The sequence below is a fragment of the Dipodomys spectabilis genome, unplaced genomic scaffold (assembly GCF_019054845.1).
Source record: "Dipodomys spectabilis isolate Male_0828 unplaced genomic scaffold, ASM1905484v1 ptg000424l, whole genome shotgun sequence".
NCBI lineage: Eukaryota > Metazoa > Chordata > Mammalia > Rodentia > Heteromyidae > Dipodomys > Dipodomys spectabilis.
Window position 1 is genome coordinate 2,526,155 of NW_024871101.1, and position 26,602 is coordinate 2,552,756.

A 26,602-nucleotide genomic window follows, 5' to 3' on the forward strand; every position below is an offset into this window, starting at 1 on the left:
TATGAATTTGGCAAACTTACCCTAAGATCCATTTTGTTCCATGGCTGCTTTTGTAAATTAACACTGTATATTTTTGCTTTCCTTACAGCCCTCACATAAGCTTCATGTCCTTGCCTAAAATAAATAAGCTAAAACAGAAAACATAAGGCATTATTCAGTAGCATCCTATTTAACAACTCTATACATCTCAATACATAATCTCCAATATCCTCTTCTGTTTGCAGAAGACAATTAGTTCTGAAAACCTTTGTTCAATAAAGGTCCTTGTCCCCATCAAATGATCTTCACTTAGGATTTATTTCTATGGAACCATGGGCTAAATACCACATCATATGAACTCAGAGAAATGGTTATAAGAAATGAAGAGAAGAATCTCTCAACAGATCTTAAGAGTATACTGAACCTTGTTTTAAGTATACTATTAAAATTAATTCAACTTGGCTTCTCTTATATCTCTTAAAACAGGCAATAAACTAACAAATTATCATTTCTGATGTGATGAAAAATTTAGTTCTGAGTTTTGTAATATAACATTAATAATGCCATATTTATTAAAAGAATCATGTAAACAAGTTTTGTTCAAAATTCCAATGCTTTTAAGAAACAAACAATAGAAGACTCACCTTGAATGAAAAAAGTTAATAAAATCTAAAGAAAATCAGCAATAGTACCTTTTCATAAAGCTATCTGACAGTTACAAGATATCTTTTATATCAGGTAATTACAAAAAATTGGTATAACTTTAATTGGTCTCAAAGTTTTAGAACTTATTTGATAGGATCTTTTTTTCCTTTTATTCTGAGGATAATACTGCATACCCACTGTTAATTCTAAATTAAACTGGGCATTTAAACATTTGATCAATCAAAAACAAATGAGTACTTAATACTTGTCAAAGTATACAATAGCCAATTACTGCTCAAATATTATAATGCTCACAAAAAGACATATTTCAACTAAATATCCTCTAGTATACTTCCTTTCCTGCTAAATACTTTTTAACAATATTAGAATTTGAATGACTACTCAAAATGATTCAATTCTATTAAGTGGATATTCAGAAAACAATCAACTCAAAGTATTTATCTTTGTATTTATCAAATATGTACTGTATTTCAGACAATGTATCAGGCTATACAAATGATTCAAAAAAATTAATAAGGTTTAGTCACCAACCTCAAGAAATACACAATGGAATAGAGGAGCAAAGACTGTATTAAAGGACAGTATTAATGTCCTAAGGCTAATTAACAAGTTCATCTTAAAGAGTAACTATTACCTCATCTCCCATCTGTGGAACAAATGGAGAACGACGTGGTATGGTATCCAAGATCCACTGTGGGGCAAACCATTCTTCATTGGGCTCCCCTGCCATAGAAACTAAACCTCCTTTCTAAAACATAAAGACATTTAAATTTTACAGCATTTATATAAGTATAGTTCATAAATACTTAAACAAGAATTATATGAAAAACAAGAATTGTATGAAACATGATATGAAAAATACCAGGTTACTAAAAACCTAAAACATACAAGTTTTAGTCATTTTCTTTTAAGAATTAGGTAAATAACTTTCTTTTTAATTGTGCTAGTCCTGGAGGAGCTTAAAGTCAGGGTCTGCGCACTGTCCATTATTTATTTTTGGTCGATTGTGGGGCCTGAACTCTAGGCCTGGGCACTGTCCCTCAGCTCTTTAGCTAAAGACTAGCTTACCACTTGAGCCACAGCGCCACTTCCGGCCTTTTCTGCTTATGTAGTGCTGAGGAATGGAACCCAGGACCTCATGCATGGAAGGCAAGCACTCTACCACTGAACCAACTTCCCAGCCCTGTCCATTTTTTTTGTTTGCTTAAGTCTAGAGCTCTACTACTTGTGCCACAGCTCCACTTCTAACATTTTTGGTGGTTAATTAGAGGTAAGAGTCTTAGGGACATTCTTGCTAGGGGTAGCTTCAAACAGCGATCCTTCAATCTCAGCCTCCTCTGTAGTTAGGACTACAGACATGAGCCATCACCTCCCAGCTTATATGTAACTTTTGTACTTTTGCACCTATAAAAAGCAAATAATGCTGAGCACTAGTGGTTCACGCCTGTAATCCTAGCTACTCAAGAGGCTGAGACCTGAGGACTGTGGTTCAACTCCCAGGCAGGAAAGTCTATGAGACTCTTATCTCCAATAAATTACTTAGAATAGGCCAGAAATAGAGCTGTAGCTCAAGTGGTAGAACTCTAGCCTTGAGTACAAATAGGCTCAGGGACAGCATTCAGGTCCTGAGTTCAAGCCACAGAACAGAAAATAAAATGAAAGAAAATTGCTCAATTTTCCCCCAAAAGACAATAACTTCACAATACAGATCATCTATAGATAACAACTCATTAGCTCTTCACTTTTTTATGTGGTACTGGGGATTGAACTGAGAACCGTATGCATGCCAGGCAAGTGTTCTATTACTTAAGCTATTTTCCCAGCACTTTCCTGCCTATTGTCCAGGGTAAACTTGAAAGTGCAATCCTCCTACATGTGACTCCTATATAGGTAAAATTACAGATGTGTGCAACCATATCTACCATTTGCTCAAGTTGATCTTAAACTATGATCTTCCCAATCTATATATCCCAAGTAGCTAAGCTTTAAAAGATTTAAACTGGGGCTGGGAAGGTGGCTCAGTGATAGAGCTCTTGCCTTGCATGCCTGAGGCCCTGGGTTCAATTCCTCAGCACCACATAAGCAAAAAAAGCCGGAAGTGGCACTGTGGCTCAAGAAGTAGAGCGCTAGCCTTGAGCTGAAGAGCTGAGGGACAGCGTCCAGGCCCAGAGTTCAGGCCCCACGACTGGACCCCCCCCCCCCAAAAAAAAAAAAAAAGATTTAAACTATTTTACTTGCTTGGTTGCTCTGATAAAATATTTTTAAAGGAAAGTTAAATATTACTACAAATATTCATGCATAAAAAGTAAAAACAGACAAAAAATAAAAGCAAAATTAAAACAACCCATTTATGTACAAACCTTCTTTCGGGTCTGTTTAGGTTTCTTTTGCTTTTCTTCTATTGACTTCATATTTTCTTCCTCTGAACTGCTGCATATTTTCCGTGTTGCCTGTCTTGTTTGTCTTTTTGGTGGCTGCAAATTTATTCCAGCATCTGCTGTCCAATCAGAATATTCACTTGATGAATCACTGTAAATAAATGAAAATTCTGAATTAAGTACAGAAAAATATTTTGTAAGCAAAAGACACTTTGTAAATCTTCAAAATTAACATGAACTTTAGAAATGGGTTGCTTTAAAACACATATAAGCCAAGCACTGGTGGCTCACACCTGTATCCTAACTATTCAAGAGACTGAGATTTGAGGATCACAGTTCAAAGCCAGCCCAGGCATGAAAGTCTGTGACTCTTAGCTCCAATTAACCACCAGAAAACCAGAAGTGAAGTGTGGCTCAAGTGGTAGAATTTGAGCCTTGAGCTGAGGGACAGTCCGAGGCCCAGAGTTCAAGCCGCCCGAACAGGGGAGGGGAGGGACACATAAAAAAGGCTGGAGGTCTGGGTCAAGAGGAAAAGCCTACTTAATTCCACTTTTTTTGGGTCAGTTCTGGGCTTGAACTCTGGGCCTGGGGACTGTCCCTCAGCTCTTCAGCTCAAGGCTAGCATTCTACCACTTGAGGCACAGCTCCATGTCCGGTTTTTTGGTGGTTAATTGGAGATAAGAGTCTCATAGACTTTCTGCCAGGGCTGGCTTTGAACCTTGATCCTCAGATCTCAGCCTTGTGAATAGCTCAGATTACAGGCATGAGCAACCAGTACCCAGGCACTGTTGAGTAATTTTGATCAAAACAAAATTATTAAAGCTACCTGGAAGAACTTTCACTTTGCCATTCCATAACAGGATCCTCTATAGAAGCATCACTGGTACCAACAGTTTCATCTTCCTATAGCAAAAAGACAGCAACAGAGTTACACCATTACTATTAGCTAGTATAACATTTTCCATTCTGCAAAAAAATTCTAGTAAACATGCACATATTATTCTCCATGTATTTTCAACTTTCAAGTGTATTTCAATTTTCCAGTATTCTTTTTTTTTGTCCATTATGAGGCTTCAACTCTGGGCCTGGGCCCTGTCCCTGAGGTCTTCAGCTCAAGGCAAGCACTCTACCACTTGAGCCACAGCCTACTTCCAGCTTTTTCTGTTTATGTGGTACCGAGGGTTTCATGCATATGAGGCAAGCATTCTATTGCTAAGCCACATTCCCAGCCTCAGTATCCTATTCTTATTAGTATAAAATATCTTTTTAACACTACAAAAAGAATCTTTAAGTGCAAATTCTCTCTTTTTGTTGGTAGTGGGTCTTGAACTCAGGGCCTGCGCATGTCACTGAGCTCTTTTGCTCAAGGCTAGTGCTCTACCACTTTGAGCCACAGCACCACTTCCAGATTTGGAGTGGTTAATTGGAGATTAGTCTCATGGAGATTTTTCTGTCCAGGCTGGCTTGAACTGCATTCCACAGATGTCAGCCTCCTGAGTAGCTAGGATTACAGGTGTGGGATACCTGCACCAGGCCAAGTACTGTCTTATATGCCAAGAATATTGTTTTAAAAATACTGTGGGGGAGCTTTCTTTAAACTATCCTGTGAAGGGAAAGGGGAGATATCATTAAAAAGAACTGTTTAAGGACCGTGGTTGGGCTCCTGTGGCTCATACCTATAGTCCAAGCTACTATGGAGGTTGAGATCTGAAGACCAAGTTCAAAGCAAGTCAGAGCAGGAGTCTGTGAGACTGTTAGCTCCAATTAACCACCAAAAGGTTTGAAGTGGAGCTGTGGTGCAATGGTAGAATGCAATGGTAGAATACGAGACTTGAGTGAAAACACTAAGGTGCAGCACACAAGCCCCAAGTTCAAGCCCCAGTACCGGCAGCAATAACAACAACAAAAATCACCTCACACCAAGAAATACTGTGAATGGTAGAATGAGAGTACCATATTATTGTCAATTCATACTTAAATGTTATGCTGTTTTCAGAGTCAAATAGATTTGGAACTATTTAACTAACTCATTAGCATTTTTATACTCTTTTTCTCCATTTCTAGAAGATTCCCTCTTGCTATTTTTTCTCAGTTTGCTAGCATATGAAATACCCTTGACAAGGTTACAAATCAGATATCTAAAAGAATTTAATATGAAAACAATTGTCTACTAAGTGGTTACTAGTGAATAAAAATATTAAATAGCTTTCAATTAAAGTAAACCTTAAAAGTAATCCAAGATGGAAATAAAAATTACATTAAATAAAAGGAGATAGGTCTAACCTCTGAGGAGCTGTCTGAAACTTCCTGTACACCTGAATTTTGACATGATGCTTGTGAAGTATGCTCTATGTTAGACCGTGTTTGATAAGTATGCTGACGCTTGCGTTGTGTCCTTCGTAAAGAACGCCCACAACTTGGCTGGTAATCATTCTGAAAATAGAAGGAAATAGATTTTGAAAATTAAAACTTAAATGAGCCTACAAAATCTCAATACAGATCACACAAATCAGAAAGGGCAGCAGCACAGACTATAAACTGTCAGTAATAAAACTAATTCAGATCTATACCCATTTGTAAAACTCACATTCTAATATATTCTTTAGTTCCATGAAAATCCAAGAAAATTTGATACTGTTAATATATAATTACACCTACTTATACTTTTGTTTACTGCAAATTAGCATTTTTAAATTTCTTAATAGTTGTTAAAGATCTTTAGAATCAATTTAACTCAATCTCTCATGCAGAAAAATGCCAAGAGAAAGTTGTTAAAAATAAACGTAAAAGCCAGGCACTGGTGGCTCATACCTATAATCCTAGCTATTTAGGAGGTTGAGATCTGAAGATCATAGTTGAAATCCAGCTTGGGGAAAGAAAGTCTATGAGAATCTTATCGCCAACTAACAACTAGAGAAGTGGAGCTGTAGCTCAAAGTGGTAGAGGGCTAGCCTTGTGCAAAATGACCTCAGGGACAGTGCCCAGGCTCTGAGTTCAAGCCTCATGACAGACAAAATGAAAATAAAAATAAATTTTAAGGCTACTAATGCAAGAAGAAAGACTCTCATCTTGTTGAAGCTTACTCTTACTAATGGTAGATAATAGAAGAGAAAATAAAACAGTAACAATGAGTAATTTTGCTGGCTCATGCCTGTAATCCTATGCACTTAGAAGGGTGAGATCTAAGGACTACTGTTCAAAGCTAGCCCAGGCAGGAAAAGTCTGTGAGATTCTTATTTCCAATAAACTGCTCAGAAAATGCTGGAAGGGGTACTGTGGCTCAAGTGATGGCGCACTAACCTTGAGCACAAAAAAGTTCAGGAGCAGCACTAAAGTCCAGCCCAAGGACTACCAAAAATTATAATAATTTCGGAGTATCAATTCAATATACAAGTAAAATGGCGATGTTGAGATTTGAATTCAGGGACTTATATTTACTTGACAGGAGCTTTTCCATTTGAGCCATGGCTCTAGTTCATAAATAATTAATTTTTAACAATTAAAATTTAAAGTTTAAACTACTTTATGGGAACATTTATAAATATGAAACACTACTTATACACCCTATAGAAAATTTGTAAGTCTAATATTACTAAGAAAAACAAATATATTGACTTATAACTGTAATCCCTCTGTATATCACCTTTACATTTTTTAAAAAAGAAATGTAATATTCCATAATAAAAAGAAAAAAACAAGTATAAAAGTCTTCTTAATTTGCAACTATCTTCAATCAGCAGAGTCAAAGTCTTTAAAAAAAATTAATCACATTGACAAAGATCAAATAAGCTAACAATGCCACAGAAAAATTTAAAATATCTATCAAAATCACCTAAGAATACATGAAGATAATTACCTAAATTTCTATTTATCAATAATGAAAGAACTTAAGTCAGTGCTCATTGCTGAGATTTAACAAAAACAAAAGATCCTAGACTGTCTACATAGCCAACAACACTCTACAAGAAGGGGTAGAACTGAGATACAAATTTGTGCATTCATATGTCCATCTGGTAAACTTCAGAATACTAATAAGCTTATCATGTACCTAATGGAATCAAGGCATCCTACTCTTTGCTTACCTATTTGTGTTGAGAAAATAAAAATAAACCCAGTACCAGTTGGGCACTGGTGCTATTCAGGTACCTAGCTACTCAGGAGGCAGGGATCTAAGAATCAAATTTCAAATCAGCCAGAGCAAAAGAAAGTCTGTTAAACTGTTATCTCCAATTCACCACTCAAAGGCTGGAAGTAGAGCTGTAGCTCAAGTGGTTAAGAGTGCCAACCTTGAACAAAAAAGGTAACAGATAGCAACCGGCTCTGAATGAGCATAAACTCAGGGTTAAAAAAATTTAAATAAAAAAGTCCATCTCAGCTACATGAGCTTTTAAATTTCAGTACAAACAAACAAATCCAATATTCCTAACATATAGATTAGATTTTACTTTTAAATAGATAGACCAGGAATGAGTCTAGGGCAAGCAAGTATTGAAGTATATTTGTGGGTTTAGATATAAAGATTTCTATTCTAAATAATCAACTCTATCTCAACAAAAAAGCAAGCCATCAATTAGTGCAACTATACTCCAATAATATTTAAAAGAAATAGGAAGCAGAGGAGATTTGGTTCATGGCTATAGCTGGCCAGCCTCTTGCCTAGGGTATCTGATTTTTTACCTTGTGATCAGATGATGTTTTATGGTAGTACTTTAATCACATGAAAAGATAATTTAACATAAATCTCCTATGCTTACAACAGCCACATGTCCTAGTTTATTTTGTACCATTTTCACTTCATAGAACTATATTTTTTATTAATAGTACTGAGATATATATGTATCAATTTTGAGTTAATAGGTTTTTTGTAAATGGACAACTATCACAAAAGTCTCTTTTATTGGCAGTACTGGTAATAGACTCCATCTCACAATGCTATGCAATTGCTCTAGCACTTGAACCACATGTCCGGCAGCTTTCTGCCTTGGTTATTTTCAAAGGAGGGGCGTGCTTTATGCCCAGGCCAGCCTAGGCTGTAATCTTCCTTCTGGTGATTTCTGTGTTGCTGGGAGAAAGGTGCTTGCTTTACATTGAGCCCAGCCATTTGTTGGAATCTCTCAAACTTCTTTTTGCTTGGGATAGGTCTGAAACTGAGATTCCTTGATTTTGCTTCCCTAGTCATTAGCTAAGATTATGGTACAACAATGTCTTACTACCTAATTTCTACCTTTTTCAAATACCTACTATCTGTAAAATATGCAGATGCTATGTAATAAAGTACTTTAAAAGTAAACTTACTCTTTGGATAGTATAAGATGGCTTTTTCTTCTTTTCTACTGTATAAAGGCCGACTTCTATGTCACCTTTTGCAGTTCGACATTCTTCCTGCACCCTAATAACAAATTATCAAAAAGAAATTACTTTACAATTTGTCACTTTAACATTTTAGTTGCTTACCTCAGTGACCTCAAATACATTCATAAAGTTACACAATCATTTCTACTATGTCCAAAACTTTTTAGTACTGCAATAAAAAATCATGTAAATAGAAACAATAACTTCTCTTTCCCCTTCCTCTAGCCTTTACTATGTGCTTGCCTCATTTAGGTATTTTATTTTGTGCTTTCATACATTTGTCTCTGCATCTGGCTTCTGTCACTTAGCATGATGCTTCCAAAGCTTACAGATGCTATAGAAGATACCAGAGTTAATTATGGTTCTATAATATATAATTGTATGGATATACCAGATTTGTATATATTTGGATATACCACTCATTTAACTGATAAGATGCTTGATTCATGCGCACCATTTGGTTACTACGAATAATTTTGCAATGAACATTATTATAAAATTATTCATAGCCCTTGCTTTAATTCAAAGTCTTTAAGTAAAAAATCATTTTAAATTGCTATACTGTTATGAATTAATAAGTGAGCTATGTCTTCTTTTTTTGCCAGTTTGGGGTAAACTCAGGTCTTGGGTGCTGTCCCTGAGCCTCTTTGAGTTCAAGGTTAGTGCTCTACCACTTTGAGCCACAGGGGCACTTCCGGCCTTTTCTGAGTGGTTTATTGGAAAAAAGAGTTTCATGGGCTTTCCTGTCCCAGCTGGATTCAAACTGCAATCTCAAAGCATAGCCTCCTGAGTAGCTAGGATTACAAGTGTGGGCCAGTGACTCCCAGTTTTACGTCTCCTTAATTATTTTTTTTTTGCCAGCCCCAGGACTGAGGGCATTATCCCTGAGCTTCTTTTGCTCAAGGTAAGCACTCTACCACTTGAGCCACAGTGCCACTTCCAGGTTTTTCTATTTATGTGGTACTGAGAAATTGAACCCAGGGCTTTGTGCATGCTAGGCAAGCACTCTACCACTAAGCCACATTCCCAGCCAACTGTTGTTTTCTAATTGTGCCAAAAACCAGAAAGAGGAGTGAAACTGAATGCATCTTCCTGATTTTGCCCGATGAGCTAAAAGGATTGTTTAGGAAGCTGCATGATCACAAACAATTTTACACTTTCTCTGTTAATGGTCCTTCCCTTCAAGAAATTCCCAGTTATTATTGCTGATTTCACACAAATATTATAGAAAATACTAGTATTTACAAATAGGAATAGAAATTCTAGGGGCTAGGAATGTGTCTTAGTGGTAGAGTGCTTGCCTAGCACGCATGAAGCCCTGGGCTCAATTTCTTAGTATGATATAAACAGAAAAAGTTGGAAGGGATGATATGGATCAAGTGGTAGAATGCTAGCCTTTAGCAAAAGAAGCTCAGTGACAGTGCCTAGGCCCTAAGTTCAAGCCCCAGGACTGGCCAAAAAAAAAAAGAATAGAAATTGTAGGTTTAACATTCAGCCTAATGAGATCCCCATGCAATGAAGCCTATTTAAATGACATTTCTAAACATAACCTAATCATTAGACTATACTACACTGAACTCCCATACTTCTCCAGTATCTAGTTGATTATTTTTCCCTTAAAACCATTGAGTAAACATCCATACACTCACAAATTTAATCACAAATGATCATTTATGAGTTGTACTCATATAGCTTTAACTTGTACTCGTATAGCTTTATCCAGATAAAGAAAGAGAACAGAAATTACACTTTGCATTTTTCAGTATTCCCCAAAGCATTTGACACAAAGTTGAAAAAATTGAAGATAATATTTATTATGGAATGAGCTAGAATAACATATAAAAAGTAAAGTATGACTCAATTAAGCTAGTAGGCTAACAATATAAGTCATTACCAACAAATAAAGCTTTAAGCTTGTGTATGAATGTTACCTTATTAAGACTCACCTACTAACCCCACTATTTAGTTCATTTACCACCACTCTTCTGCTCCACGCCATCAGATCTCGTTCAGTGGCCATCTGGCTACGAGGAGCATTGTTGTGCATCTGCCGAACCCCTTCAATTTGACCACTACGTCGAAGTCCAATATTTGGGGAAGAAGGTATATCCATATTTGGACTTCTCAAAGCTAAAACAAAAGCAAGGAAAATTACAACTTTTTGTGCAAACAACTCTGTAGGTCAGAGTTCTAAATCAAACTTTAAAGCTGAGATGTTTTTCTGCAATGTTACAAATAAAACTGAAACTGAAGAAATGCTGAAAGTTTCTATCAATTCTTTTAATTTCTTTTCTTTTTTTCTTTTTTTGGTCAGTAGCGGGGCCTGAACTCTGGGCCTCGGCACTGTCCTTCACCTCTTCAGCTCAAGGCTAGCGTTCTACCACTTGAACCAAAGCGTCACTTCTGGCTTTTTCTGCATATGAGCCTCCTCATGCATGCAAGGCAAGCACTCTACCACTGTGCCACTTTTCCAGCCCATTTTAATTTTCTTTAAAGCACCATCACAATGGATTCAGTTTTGAATACACAAATTCAAGACTCAAATATGAATTGGGAAATTCATAAATGCCTATAAGTAGTAGTTGAGAAAGCTTTTTTAATCTAAATTTTTGCTTACTCTGTTAAATGTTTCAGAGTAAGCCTGGAGTGTTGGTGTAGACCTTTAATATCTATATTAGGGAGGTAGAAACAGGATGATTGAGTTCAAGATAACCCTAAGCTAAATATTGACATAGCATGAGCCTATCTAAAGAAATTCAGTATAAGGCTTTAATAAAATTTCAAAAATAAGAAGTATAAAACCAAGGAGCTGACAAGATCACAGTCATAGATTTGTGGTCCCCTGAGCAGCACTGTTGTCATTTTGTCCTACTGTGAACATTTCTTTAGTAGTTTCTCAAAAAAATGCCTCAGTTTGGTCTTAAATAGAAATCAATGGACAAGACATACCAAAAGTATACCATCAAAATTTTATTTAAAGGGCTGGGAAGGTGGCTCAGTGATGGAGTGCTTGCCTTGCATGCATGAGGCCCTGGGTTCGATTCCTCAGCGCCACATAAGCAGAAAAAAGCCGGAAGTGACGCTGTGACTCAAGTGGTAGAGCACTAGCTTTGAGCTGAAGAGCTGAGGGACAGCATCTAGGCGGAGTTCAGGCCCCACAACAAACGAAAAAAAATTATTTCAAGATTGAACAGAGAAAGGAAGTAATAATAGTTTTGCTTTCCCTTTTAATCTTACAAAAAGTTTCCTTTTGTATCATTAAATTTACTTTTCTAATAGTTGCAAATAGAACAAATACAAACTGACCTATTCCATTATTAAATACTAGAAAATAACAAAAACAAATTAACACTACAAATAGCAGTAGGGTGCTTTTAACTAATGACATATCGAATCTATCTACAGAAACTTAATATTGAAGATAGAACTAAATGTTGATTTCACTAATGGATGTACAAATCAGGGATTTAAGAAAGTTTTATGTCCTAAAAAAAGGCCTAGCTATATAGGATTATCAGTCTACCTCTAATCATGTTCCAAGTTCAGGAAAGTTCATCTAATTTACATGCTCCAAGTGACCCAAACAAAGAACCATTTCTATTTAATTTTACAAGATACTGAAGAAACAAGAAGGGAGTAAAATATCTTGTGAAACATTTCAAATTCACTTCTGTGGTAGGGAGGGAAGAGATAGTAGGGGGAAAACAATGGAGGGGGTAACAATGCTCAATAGGAAGTTTACTTATTACCTTACTCATGTAACTGTAACCCTCTGTATAGTATCTTTACAATAAAAAATTAAAAAAAAAACAAATTCACTTCTGTGCAACACCTAATTCCATTCTATCCACACAAATCACCCTAATTATATTCAACATAAGGAACAAGTTTGCCTAAATTTCAGAGTACATTTTAAAGTAAACCTTATAGCTACTGATAAAAGTAAAATGGATACAATCACATACCCATACATCAAATTCATAAGCATATTTCATGTAAAGTGAAGTCATACAATATTCAGTTATTTTAAAATATTCATTATGTCTGCCGTCTCTGAGATGACTTATCTTTCATCATATTTTTATAAATGCACAGGAATAGTGATATGTATCTATATTTCTGAGAAGATGCTGTTATTTCAGTCATAATTGATGAGATTATGGTCCCCTATTTTAATATACCTGATATATTTAAATGAATAAAAATGTCTCCATTTAAAAATCATTAAACAAGGGCTGGGAAAGTGGCTCAGTGGTAGAGTGCTTGCCTAGCAGGCATGAGGCCCTGGGTTCCATTCCTCAGCACCACATAAACAGAAAAAGCCAGAAGTGGCGCTGTGGCTCACGTGGTAGAGCGCTAGCCTTCAGCTGAAGAGCTGAGAGACAGTGCCCAGGCCCAGAGTTCAGGCCCCATGACCGGACCCACCCCCCAAAATCATTAAACAAATTAAATTTAAAATTAAACATTGTGAAGTGTTCAATTATTTGCTGTAAGTAAAACTATTAAAATTATATTTATCATACCTCTCATTAATACCTACCACCATTAACAGAGTAGGATCTATTAATTGGAAAATGTGGAACATCTCCTTCATTAATTAGTCTTAGATCTTGTTCTCTCTGCAACTCCCTGATGATCCCATCAAGGATGCTTTCATCTTGGTCATTGGTTTGCTGCCCAATTACCTGTTCTACCACCTCTCCATCACCTTAATGAGACCAAAGATATAAAGTCACAAAATTGATTACAACTTAGTATACCCTAACAATGGTAAAAATCAAGTTTAAACTATAGTGAGAGAAATAAAAATTTACTTTAAAACAAAGTATATATCAAACAAAATACTTTATATGGAAGAATTTTTAGTTTTTGACTTTTACCTTACATTATTTGACTTAACAGATGCAATTAAGTTGCATATTATTAAGAGTACCTTTTAATTTTAAAGATTGCTAAAATTAAATTTTACAAAATAACTAAATAAATTTTCTCCATATTTCATTCAAAGATAAATGGGAATTAAGAGATCGGAGTAATGCTTAAAAAGTTCAATCAGATGCATAAATGTTTTGCATTTTCTTTAGTAAAAATTTAGACCCTAAGAAGTTAAAATTATGGTCTTTTAAGTAAATATTTTGATACATCTCAGTGTTTTATTAAGCAGAAAAGATATTTTTATGCTTTAGTAAAATTCAATGTAAATATCTGGATGAAAACTTAAAATATTCTCTTTCTAAAATGTATTATATCCGTGTTTCTCTTGTCCTGTAGTTATATCTATAGCATCAAATGCTTGATATATACAAGTCAACACTATATGTAACAACAAGGTTATATATCTTTTAAGGTTTTTTCCTAAGCGAAAGACCTCAGGTCAATATACTTTCTAATATATTTGTTTCTTCTAAAAACCTACTCTGATAAGATTAAAACTAAAATAGGAGCTTTAGGTAAAACATGTTACAAACTAGTTCATAGTTTAGAAAAATATCATAGAATAGCAGCAAGTCTTAACAGTTTATGAAAAGTTCTAGAATTCATTTTTGAGGTAACATACCATTAGCCACATAACCCAGTTGTGGTATAAGTTGTTCATCTTTGCAATTTTCCCGTCCTGGTACTAGCCGTTGAAATTTTGTAGGATGAGGATTTCCATCAACATCCACCAAGAAAGGAGGAGGCATGAGGTGAGGGGCTTGTTGTGTTTGTTCATCTAATACATAGTTATTGGCATCACGGATAAGAGGTCGATAATCCGTGTGGAAGAACATCTGATCTGGAATCTATGGTTAAATTTTTAGTATTTAAATTTTTAGTATTTAACATATACCAAATGTCAATTGGACACTTATTTTCAATTCTAAGAGCACAGACCTCATCAGTCAGAAAACTTGCACTCTCAATTTTATGTTGCAAAATGTTCCCTCCAGGTACAAATAAATTACCTACCAAGTAATTCTTTTACCTACAAAATTCTATAACATGCATTACTTTTTGGTCCCATATCATATTTCTGTAATTAGAACAGTAAGTAAGCATCAAAGAAACAATCTAGTGGGTAAAAGTATGTTTTTATTTTTCTCCCCTGGGTCCTGGGGCTTGAAGTCTGGGCCTGGGCACTGTCCCAGAGCTTTTTTTGCCCAAGGCGAGCACTCTACCACTTAGCCACAGCACTTCTTCTGGAAATTTTGAGTAGTTTATTGGAGATAAGAAACTCATGGAGGGGCTGGGAAGGCGGCTCAGCAGTAGAGTGCCTGTCTCGCATGTAGGAAGCTCTGGGTTCGATTCCTCAGCACTACATAAAAAAGGCTGAAAGTGGTACTGTGGCTCAAGTGGTAGAGCGCTTGCCTTGAGCTGAAGAGCTCAGGGACAGTGCCCAGGCCTAGAGTTCAAGCCCTATGACTGACCAAGAGAGAGAGATGGGTAGAGGGGAAGAGGGGGAGAGGGGGAGAGGGGGAGAGGGGGAGAGGGAGAGAGAGAAACTGACTGGCTGGCTCATGGAGTGTCCTGTCTGGGCTAGCTTCAAACGGCAATCTTCAGATCTCAGCCTCCTGAGTAGCAAGGATTACAGGCGTGAGCCACCAGCATGTGCCTAAAAGTAGGTTAAGTTGTAAATTTAAATAGAAATTGCCAGGCACCTGTGGCTCATATGCCTGTAGTCCTGGCTACTCTCAGGAGGCTGAGATCTGAGGATTGCTGTTCAAAGCCAGCCAGGACAGGAACAAAAAACCACTCAGAAAACCAGAAGTGGTACTGTGGCTCAAATGGTAGAGCACTAGCCTTGAGTTGAAGAGCTGAGGGACAGCGCCCATGCCCAGAGTTCAAGCTCCACAACTGACAAACAAAAATCATATAAATCTATAGTTTTTCTTATTTTTATTCACAAGAGGAAAATTGAAATATACGTGGTGATATATGTCAGAATTGATCACATCAATGACGCTAAAAGCTGGTCCAAGTATTGAGCTGATGTTAATGCTTCTGTTATTTTCACACTCTTAAGATTCCATAATTTAGGGCTGGGAAGGTGGCTCAGTGGTAGAGCGCTTGCCTTGCATGCATGAGGCCCTGGGTTCCATTCCTCAGCACCACATAAGCAAAAAGAAAAAAGCCGGAAGTGGCACTGTGGCTCAAGAGGTAGAGTGCTAGCCTTGAGCTGAAGACATGAGGAACAGCACCAGGCCCAGAGTTCCGGTCCCATGACCGGACCCCCCCCCCCCCAAAAAAAAAAAGATTCCATAATTTATCCCAAATTCACAGTGAATAGGGAATAAAAGACTATGTTAGTGCCCTAAGTATTTAATAGCCAACCAAGAAAATGAACATTATTTTGGTAACCAGCTGTTAATTCCCAATTTATAAGTAGAAGATACAACCTACTAGTAGAGAGTATGTTCTAAGCAAAACAATTTCTTAATGACCTTGTACATATCATCCTGTACCTCAACAGTGACTCTTTCTGCCATGTCTGATGATTACAAACAAAGTATTTATTAACTGGAAAACTTCAAATGCAATTTGTCAATAATAATAACCCAAATTATAGACTATAACAAAAATAAAATACACTGACCTTTTCATAGTATTTACTACATCCAAAACCAAAAAGGAGCAAATGCCCATGAGAATCTGTACAGGCAAAATGGTTTCCATCTGGTGAAAATTTACAATCAAACACCGCACCATGACCTTGGCCTTCAATCTGAAATTCAGAGGAGTCTTTTATGTTATTTTAAAAGTAGTTTTCATAAGTAGGTGCTAACTTCTTCCAATACTTTGGATTTTGTCAGGCATCAAGTTCCATGAACTCTCTGACTTCAGTTTCCAGAACTACAAACAGTCAAGCTCTCAAAAAAATTAGGGAAAATCAAATGGCAATGGATGGAATAAATCACAGCTAACAATGTCGTGTCTCCTGATATACTAAATCAGTGACCGAGATTTAAAAAGACCTACATGCAATCAAACTGACAAAAGTGCTACTTAACAAAACCAAAGTATTATAGATCTTAAGCTATAATGTCTTCAAATAACTATTCTAAAATTACAACAAAAAAGTCAGTTTTACAAATGCTCTGGGCCGGAAGTGGCACTATAGCTCAAGTGGTAGAGCGCTCTCCTTGAGCTGAAGAGCACAGGGACAGCGCCCAGGCCCAGAGTTCAAGCCCCACTACTGGCAAAAAAAAAAAAAAAAAAAAAAATGCTCTGGGTCAACATCTACAGAAGTGAGCTTAAAAGCCAACTAATTATTCAGAAATGTTTAGTAGAAAATATAAAAAATATCAGTATTTCCCTCGCCATAAAAGGATATTTCACTGAGAGGATAGATAGTTCAAAGTTTCCTAGGATGTCTATGAAATAGGCTTTTAAAACATCCTCATCTTCAAAGCAATGTTTCCCAAATAACTTTCTGAATACTAAGCAATTTAACAGGAGCAAATAAAAGTATTACAGTACTTCATAAATTAATACTAGAGTTTCAGCATTAAATTTTTTGGTTACATGCTAAATCTAAGGTAAATACTTTTACTCTGAAAGGCCAAATTCTACACTGGCCATATAATTAAAACTGAATCATTTCTGAATTGTTTTCTCAATTTAAACAAAGATGTCAAGAAGTAGCATCAAGTATACTTTAAATATCTATCACATTAACTAAATCACTTTTAATGTGTACTAAACACAGATTTCTCTTACCATATTAAAATAATTCCGAATTTTGGTCCCCCGGTCAAGATCCCAAATGAAAATGTTCCCATCATGACCCGCAGAAAGTATGATCCTTTGATCAAATGGGTGTGCTTCTAAAACAAATACTTCATCATCATGCCCCTATGATACAAATTAAATATTAAAAAAGAAAAGTAGAACATAGAACATATGAATTGTTTGTTCAAAAGACCTTGGGACTGCTATGAATCTGGTTCTGTTTAATTTATGCAAATCAATTCAATAGCATTTTCATCCATCATTCTACATCACTGCTATTAAAATTGCATTTTTAAGGGGTCATGAGACTGACAAATGACAAAGCAAAGTGTCTGTACTCTCTACCTGGGGGTTCAAGATGTTATCTTAGGGGCTGGGAAGGTGGCTCAGTGGTAGAACGCTTGTCTTGCATGCATGAGGCCCTGGGTTCGATTCCTCAGCACCACATAAGGAAAAAGAAAAAAGCTGGGCCGGGCGCTAGTGGCTCACGCCTGTAATCCTAGCTACTCAGGAGGCTGAGATCTGAGGATCGCGGTTCAAAGCCAGCCCGGGCAGGAGAGACCGTGAGACTCCTATCTCCAATAAACCACCAGAAAACCGGAAGGGCGCTGTAGCTCAAGTGGTAGAGCGCTCGCCTTGAGCTGAAGAGCTGAGGGACAGCGCCCAGGCCCACAGTTCAAGCCCCACGACCGACAAAAAAAAAAAAAGAAAAGAAAAGAAAAAAGTTGGAAGTGGCGCTGTGGCTCAAGTGGTAGAGCGCTAGCCTTGAGCTGAAGAGGTGAGAGACAGTGCCCAGGCCCAGGCCCCATGACCGGACCCCCAAAAAAAGATGTTATCTAACTGAGAAACTAGACATTGCTTTAAAAAATAAAAAAGACAATGCTTTATGTTCTATGCTTCTATTTCCGCAAATGACTCTTTTTTTGTTGTTGTTGTTGTTGGTTGTGGGGCTTGAACTCTGGACCTGGGCACTGTCCCTCTCAGCTCTTCAGCTCAAGGCAAGTGCTCTACAACTTGGGTCACAGTGCCACTTTCAGTTTTCTGGTAGTTTCTTGGAGATAAGAGTCTTATGAACTTTCCTGCCCCAGCTGGCTTTGAACCATGATCATCAGATCTGACCCTCCTGAGTAGCTAGGATTACAGGTGTGAGCCACTAGCACCTGGATTTTAATGACTCTTTTCTTTTGCCAGTCATGGGGCCTGAACTCTGGGCCTGGGCACTGTCCCTCAGCTCTTCAGCTCAAAGCTAGCACTCTACAACTTGAGCCACAGTGCCACTTCCAGCTTTTTCTGCATATGTGATGCTGAGGAATTGAACTCAGGGCCTCATGCATGCAAGGCAAGAACTCTACCACTGAGCCACCTTCCCAGCCCTTAATGACTCTTAAAAATTAAAAAAAAAAAAAAAAAAGAGCCGGGCACCAGTGGCTCACACCTGTAATCCTAGCTACTCAGGAGGCTGAGATCTGAGGATCACAGATCAAAGCCAGCCCTGGCAGGAAAGTCCATGAGACTCTTATGTCCAATAAACCACTGGAAAACTGGAAATGGCGCTGTGGCTCAAACGGTAAAGCGCTCGCCTTGAGCTGAAGAGTGCAGGGACAGCTCCCAAGCCCAGAGTTCAAGCCCCACGACCGACCAAAAAAAAAAGAACTTGGAGTTGAAGGTGTAACTCAGGTGGTAAAATGCCATCCAATGAGAAACCAAGTTTGAGTACCAGTCTTGAACCAAAAAAGGTACTTACAGATAAAGTATGAAGAAGCTGTCCTGTGACAGAATTCCACACCTTCAAAAGGAAATTGTTCACTGCTGTAATAACTGTGGTGTCGTAACGATCCCAGGCCACCATAGTCACCTTCAGTTTAGAGACTTTGTCTTCTACAGATGGCAAATTATTCCTAAAAAAAGGTATTCATATATTGTAAATTTTTAACAAAGGTGTGTCCAAAATATCAAATTATGCCAAAAGTTCTCTAGGAGCTTGCAATTGATTTACATTAAAAAACAAACTATACTTCTAAATACTAATGTCTTTTTTGAAAGTACTTGAATACAGAAATATGCAAAATCTTATTTTAGGGACTAAACAAAAGACCTCAATATAACAAATGTGATAAGTATAGTTACTTGAGATCACAAAAATAGTGAAACTGCAAAGGAAGCTAGAATATTTTGAAAATAAAAGTTTATATTGTGGCTGGCAAGGTGGCTCAGTAGTAGAGTGCTTGCCTTGCATGCATGAGGCCCTGGGTTCGATTACATAAGCAAAAAAGAAAAAAGCCGGAAGTAGAGCTGTGGCTCAAGTGGTAGAGTGCTAGCCTTGAGCTGAAGAGCTGAGGGACAGCGTCCAAGGCCCAGAGTCCAGGCCCCATGACCAGCAGGGGAAAAAAAAAAAGTTTGTAGTAACTACTGGACAGTATAAAGTACTAGCATCCATTTTTATTTCTATACATATTACCTTAAAAACATTATAGACTTTATGAAAATGTAGTGGGAAATATAGTAACTTCAAATTTAATTAAAATACATTAACAGCGGGGTGCCAGCATTTGATCTGAGGATCAGGGCTGAAAGTCAGCTCAGGCAGGAAAATCTCTAAGACATCTCAAATTAAGCACCAGAAAACTGCAAGTAATGCTATGGCTCTACACTTGAGTGGGATAAAGCTCAAGGACAGAATCCAGGCCATAAGTTCAGACTCACAACTGACAAAAAATTCATTATCAGTAGCTAATATATATTAGTACTAATATTATTAATTTCATGGCCAAACCCTAATTAAATTACACTACTACAAAGACATAATAGCACATATTCCAACATTGAGCATATATATAAAATGGTGAATGCTAAATGCTAAAAATATGAAATACACAGGTATCATTAGATTACAAAAGGTTAAGCATACTATGACATGCAAAAGACAGCAAAAGATGACCTACAGGAAAAAAAAGCAGAGAATGAATCTGGTAGTATCAAGTCAGCATAGAATTATTCAAATTTTGTATGTTTGCCATGTTCCCATCTATCAATCAATGGCAAAAACTGAATTTGCTTAGATGCAAATATATGTTTTATGCTTATTAAATATAATTCAATGTGAAAGACAACACACCATATTAGAAGCACTGAAATACCTAGCATTCATTCTTACCCATTCATTTTAGTAGCCATATCTAGCACTATACTCTTCCATTCTTGTTGCTGATACTGCCATATTCTTGCTGTTCCATCTCTGCTTCCACTAACAAATCTTAAACTGAAAAGACACAGTTAAAGTAGCCTTGTTATTACTTTTCTTCAAATGAGAATCACTTGTTTTCTATTTATAAAAAAGTAAAATGATCACCCTCAGACATCACTGGGGGGGGGGGGGGAATTTTAAATGGTGGAGTCACTTTGGAAAACATTATGGTTTAAAAAATGTTAAACATCTGGGGCTGGGAATTTGGCTCAGTGGTAGAGCACTTGCCTTGCATGCATGAGGCCCTAGGTTCGATTCGTCAGCACCACATAAGCAGGAAAAAAAAAGCCGGAAGTGGCACTGTGGCTCAAGTGGTAGAGTGCTAGCCTTGAGCTGAGGGACAGCGCCCAGGCCCAGAGTTCAGGCCCCATGACAGGACCAAAAAATTAAAATTAAAAAAAATGTTAAACATGGGGCTGGGAAGGTGGCTCAGTGGTAGAGTGCTTGCCTCGTATGCACGAAGCCCTGGGTTCTATTCCTCAGCACCACATAAACAGAAAAAGCCAGAAGTGGTGCTGTGGCTCAAGTGGTAGAGCGCTAGCCTTGAGCTGAAGAGCTGAGGGACAGCGCCCAGGCCCAGAGTTCAAACCCACAACAGACCAAAAAAAAAAAAAAAAAAAAAAAAGCTAAACATATAGATACCCTATGTTCCAGAAATCATGCTTCAGTTATAATCCCCCTAAAATGAAAAATATAAGCTGGGCACTCGTAATCCTAGCTATTCAAGAGGCTGAGATCTGATGCTCACAGTTTAAAGCCAGTTGAGACAAGAAATTTCATGAGACTCATATTCAATTAACTATTAAAATGCCAGAAGTGGAGCTGTTGCTCAAATGGTAGAACACTAGCCTTGTGCAAAAAAAGCTGAGATAGTGTGCAGGACCCAAGTTCAAGCCCCAAGACCGGCAAAAAAAAAAAAAAAGTGAAAACATGAATATTCGTGGAAACGTTATTTATAATAAGCAAAAAGTAAAAACAATTCAGATGCCCATCAATGGACAAATGTCAACAAAATATGGCATATTTATATACTGGAATATTATTCAGAGTTAAAAAAGAATGAAATAATTCTATTTATTATAATACCAAACAATACTGCATACATAAGTCTATAAGTTTAAAACTAGATTAACAGTTGCCCTGAGCTGGGAAAGAAGGTAGGAAGTTTGGCAATTGACAATTATAGGATATGAGCTTTCTTTAAGAGGTATTAAAAATGTTCTAAAATTGACTGTATTGATAATTACACAATCCCATAAATATAATAAAATCATTGAAATTTGATGTGAGAATCACTTCTTAATAAACATAGATACAGCAGAAAAGGTCCAGGTAAAGAACAAGAAGAACAAAAAGACATAGGTGGAGCTGTGCCTAAAGTGGTAGAGTACAAACTTTGAGCAAAAAAGTTCGGGGACAGTGTCTTGTTCAAGTGCCTGATTTCAAGTCCCAGGACTGGCATTAAAAAAATAGTCAGGCACTGGTAGCTCATGCCTGTAATACCAGCTACTCAGGAGGCTGAGATCTGAATATCACGGTTTAATGCCAGCCTAGGCAAGAAAGTCCGTGAGACTCTTATCTTCATTAACCACCAGAAAATTAGAAGTGGTGCTGTGGCTCAAGTGGTAGAATGTTAGCCTTGAACAAAATAGTTCAGGGACAGAACCTAGATCCAGTGTAAAAGCCCCAAGAGACAGACAGACAGACACATACACACACAATTTGTCCGTGCACAATTTTGTCATTGTTATACTTTAGTTTGTGTTCATTCAAACATTACTAAATATATGTATATATTCTTATATGTTTTCCCCTAGTGGAGACATGTTTTTCCCTGGTTATCTTCTTGTTTTAGATCTATTCCTATTTATAAATTCAAAACTAGCATCAATTTTAGTAAGTATTCAATTATATGGATGTGCAAAAATGTATCTAATGAATCTAAAGTCCAATAAGTGTATTATTTCCAATTTTCCACATTACAAATAATGTTCAATGAATATCTCTGTTCACATCTTTGTACAACCTTATATACTTTTGAAGACTCAAGGTAGGCACATTTTCAGAAGCTTTTGAATGCACTGCCAAAGTGTTTCCCAAAAGAGTTAAAAGACAATTTACCAAGTTTTCATTTCTCAAAACCACTGCAAATACTGATTATTAGTTTTTTACATTTCTACTCTGAAAGGGAAATGTTAGTTATTTGCATTTGATTATTAGCAAATTGGATATCTTTCAGAGGCCAAATAACAAAAAGTATAAAGATTCTCAAAAAAAGAACAAAAATTGAAATGACCTATAATTTTCTCTTACAGAGAAATCAAAATAGTTTGTTCTTTTATATGTATGTATAATTTTATGTTTATATGCCTTTTAAATATACCTTTTAAGTATACTTGGGACAAACCTTTTTAAAGACGACTTCCAAATAGATATAACTGGTTGGAATTAAAGTCAGTGGAAGTGAAATTTATGTTGAAGTTTGAAATATTTATTTCTGTGGTTAGTTTATTGAAGGAAGTAGAGCTGTGGCTCCAGGGGTAGTATGCTAACCATTGGGCAAAAAAAAAAAAAAATTTCATGGGGCTGGGAAGGTGGCTCAGTGGTAGAGCGCTTGCCTTGCATGCCTGAGGCCCTGGGTTCGATTCCTCAGCACCACATAAGCAAAAAAAGAAAAAAAAAAGCCAGAAGTGGCGCTGTGGCTCCAAGTGGTAGAGCGCTAGCCTTGAGCTGAAGAGCTGAGGGATAGTGCCCAGGCCCAGAGTTCAGGCCCCACGACCGGACCCAAAAAAAAAAAAAATCTCAGGAACAGCAACTAGGGCCTGAGTTCAAGCCCCAGCAGTAGCACAAAAATAATTTATTTGAGGGCTGGAAATGTGTCTTAGTAGTAGAATGCTTGCCTTGGGGCTGGGAAGGTGGCTCAGTGGTAGAGCGCTTGCCTTGTATGCATGAGGCCCTGGGTTCAATTCCTCAGCACCACATAGCAGAAAAAAAAAAAGCTGGAAGTGGTGCTGTGGCTCAAGTGGTAGAGCGCTAGCCTTGAGCTGAAGAGCTAAGGGACAGCGCCCAAGCCCAGAGTTCAGGCCTCACGACCAGACCAAAAAAAAAAAAAAAAAGAGAGAGAATGCTTGCCTAGCATGCATGAAGCCCTGGATTTGATTCCTCAGTACCACATAAATAGAGAAAGCCAGGTGTGGTGCTATGGATCAAGTGGTAGAGTGCTGGCCTTGAGCACAAAGAGGCTCAAGGACAGACCCCAGGGCCTAAGTTCAAGCTCCATGACTGGCAAAATAATAATAAAAATAATAATTTATTTGAAAGTTTTGCCATTCCTGACATAGACATCACTTTGTGGACTATTATCATTTATACTTTTACTTAATAAAGGCAAATCCACTGTAGTCACTCACTGTCTGAAAATCAATATTAAAAATAGGGCTGGGAATGTGGCTCAGTGGTAGAGTGCTAACCTTGAGCTGAAGAGCTGAGGGACAGTGCCCAGGCCCAGAGTTCAAGCCTCATGACTGATAAAAATAATAGTAATAATAATACGTCAACCACATGAAGTTTTACAGACATAGATACACATGATAAGTGGTTATTTTTTAATTTAGCTGAGATCAAATTTTATACACAGCAGATTATCACCTAAAATTTTGGAAAGTTTTGTATATAATTTTTGGCTTTATAAATACAATGTGTATGATATAATTGGTAGTGACAAGTGATAACGGACATCCAGAGGAAGTCAAGATAAATATAAAATCTAGAGCACTCACAAAAGTCTTCATGTAAGGCATAAACTTTAAGAGAAGGTAAGACTTATGGAGAATAGGGAAAAAGAGAAAAAGGAGACAGAAAGCATAAAAGGGAACAGAAAAAGTAGGGGAAGGAATGGAAAATGGTATTTCTGGGTAGGAATGATGTATAGGTATAAGCAAAAGAATGGCTGAAATAAAATAAATACAGAAACAATATATAAATCAAACTTGATTTATGGGTTCATATCAGAAATAGATGAGAAAAAAATGTAGGTCTAAGTCAATTTACAGAGAGTTCTGAAAAGAAGATTGACATTTGAATTTTATTCCATAGAGAGAGGAGGAAACATTAAGGTTTTGAACAACAGCCGGGCGCCGATGGCTCACACCTGTAATCCTAGCTACTCAAGAGGCTGAGATCTGAGGATCGCAGTTCAAAACCAGCCTGGACAGGAAAGTCTGTGAGACTCTTATCTCCAATAAAGCACCAAGTAGTAGAGCACTAGTCTTGAGCTGAAGATCTGAGGGACAGCGCCCAGGCCCAGAGTTCAAGCCCCATGACCCCCCCCCCCCCCCAAAAAAAAAAGAGTTTTGAACAGAACAATATTTATCTGGCACAGAAGGACTGGTCAAATGAAATTCTTGACAAAGGTGATGGGTAAAAAAAATAAAAAGAGCAAAATAAAGAAGGAAACACTCAGCAAAAAGAAGAATTGACAGACTAAGGTTATTGCTTGATCAGGAATTTGGAAAAGATGGTAAAGATGCTGAAGACAGATGTGGGCTCTGAAGATAAGTGGCTGCTGTTTACAAGTAGCTGCTTCAAAGAAAATAGTAGAAAAACACGTCCAACATGTTTACATAAGTATGTTAACACATAATTACCTGTCTCCATTGTTACAGAACTGAACAGCAACAACTTTGTCCTAAGACAAAACAATAGACTTGGTTAAAATAAACTTAATTGCAAAAGCACCAGGGAGTAGGTTTTTAATGTTATACTTTTATTTAAATAAACCTAACTTTCGAAACTATAAAGTGAAAACAAAAACAATGCTGCCTAAAAGAATGTATTTTGAAATAAACCAGGTAGTAATAAATGTGTTAATAAAGCACATAGTTCTGAATAGGCATCAGTGGACTATGTCCTCCATAAAAATAGCACAGTAATCTAAGAAGCCACAATAAAAAAAAACACTAATAATAAGTGAATAAAGTTTCAAATCGTACTTTATAATTTCAGAAAACAAACTGTTTTCCTATTATGCCACATGGTTTATTTAATTATGTTAAAATGGTCTCCTCTAACAATACTATAGTTTATATAATGCTATCTGAATATGTATACTCTCTGATCACACGATTAAAATTTAAGCTTAATTCCCTTTACTTATAAATTAAATGTCGTACCCATTCTCACAAACCATTCAGTTAATGTAACTGCATTTGGACTTAACATTTAATAAAAAGCTGCTATCTTTGGCAATAGAGGTGCTTTTCCTCTGAGCTACAATCACGGCTTCTTATGTAATTTAACAAGTGTTATTTCTGCTTAGGAATCACAGCTGCAATTGATTCCAGTTTACTACATTTTATGTTGCCTCCATTTTGCACACTGAGTTAGCGTACATTATGTCAAATAAAATGGGAAGTTTAAAAACTGACACCAAGTATATACATGTTCAGAAGTATACCGTGATTTTCCCTATTTTGTGATCATACTGTGGTATTTACCTAATTCTGAATTCTTACTTTAATTTGCAATGGTTTTTTTTAAATGGTCTAAAAGAAAGCAGTTATTTTTAGTGACTAACATCCACCATTGAGTCCAACAATGAATATTTTCTTTGTCAGACTTTTCATCTCATATGTCTCTGGTAAATACATTTCTACTAAACCAAATTTTCTTATATCATTTCCTCAACCCTTTCTAATTTATTTATTATTTTCTCTCTCAGCTCTAAAACTTGATTGTATTTTACTTGTGTATATATACGAAGATGTCTGTTTGGAATACCCTGGCAGAAATTAATTCCTGCAGTCAGACTGAGATGTTAGTATCAAGGAATAAGTTACAGGAAAGTGAGAGCTTGTCTGGGTTAGTATGTCTTCCTAAAGGACATGTTCAGTTATGTTTCTATGGTAGAACACTTTTTAAAAGCTCCTACAAGCTTATAAGGAAGATACTACACTAGAAATTTCAGGCACTTGACTAACTCTGCAATTCATGGAACATTTGTCATTCAGAAAAAAATTATGTAGGGATTGAGGTACACTAATAATATTCTAAATGAGGTATGAACACTAAAAGAACAATGACATTAAGACTTGCAAAACTAAGTGCTTTTAATTGCTTACTAAACAGCTTGGATATCAAAGTACATGAAATATACCAGGAGTTGAAACATAAATATTCCTATATTCCACAGTAAGTAATTGAAGAAATAAGGAAAGAGAAAGAAGAGATGCGCAAAGGGTACCCAGGGATATAACTGAACAACAATGGCTTGAAG

The 26,602-nt window shown here is 36.8% G+C and overlaps 1 protein-coding gene across 1 annotated transcript in view; it reads right to left on the minus strand.

The window, feature by feature from the left end:
* The window catches only part of Brwd3 (bromodomain and WD repeat domain containing 3), a 111,567-nt gene that overhangs the window by 21,798 nt on the left and 63,167 nt on the right, over positions 1 to 26,602 (minus strand). The window contains exons 12-25 of the mRNA XM_042668294.1: positions 24,975 to 25,015; positions 20,239 to 20,343; positions 18,829 to 18,982; positions 17,073 to 17,207; positions 15,949 to 16,077; positions 13,933 to 14,158; positions 12,916 to 13,083; positions 10,322 to 10,505; positions 8,319 to 8,412; positions 5,307 to 5,456; positions 3,850 to 3,926; positions 3,006 to 3,174; positions 1,280 to 1,393; positions 21 to 128 (exon numbers count right to left, since the gene is read on the minus strand). Coding sequence (XP_042524228.1) covers positions 21 to 128; positions 1,280 to 1,393; positions 3,006 to 3,174; positions 3,850 to 3,926; positions 5,307 to 5,456; positions 8,319 to 8,412; positions 10,322 to 10,505; positions 12,916 to 13,083; positions 13,933 to 14,158; positions 15,949 to 16,077; positions 17,073 to 17,207; positions 18,829 to 18,982; positions 20,239 to 20,343; positions 24,975 to 25,015 — 1,854 coding nt within the window. The remainder of the gene's footprint in view (positions 1 to 20; positions 129 to 1,279; positions 1,394 to 3,005; positions 3,175 to 3,849; positions 3,927 to 5,306; positions 5,457 to 8,318; positions 8,413 to 10,321; positions 10,506 to 12,915; positions 13,084 to 13,932; positions 14,159 to 15,948; positions 16,078 to 17,072; positions 17,208 to 18,828; positions 18,983 to 20,238; positions 20,344 to 24,974; positions 25,016 to 26,602) is intronic.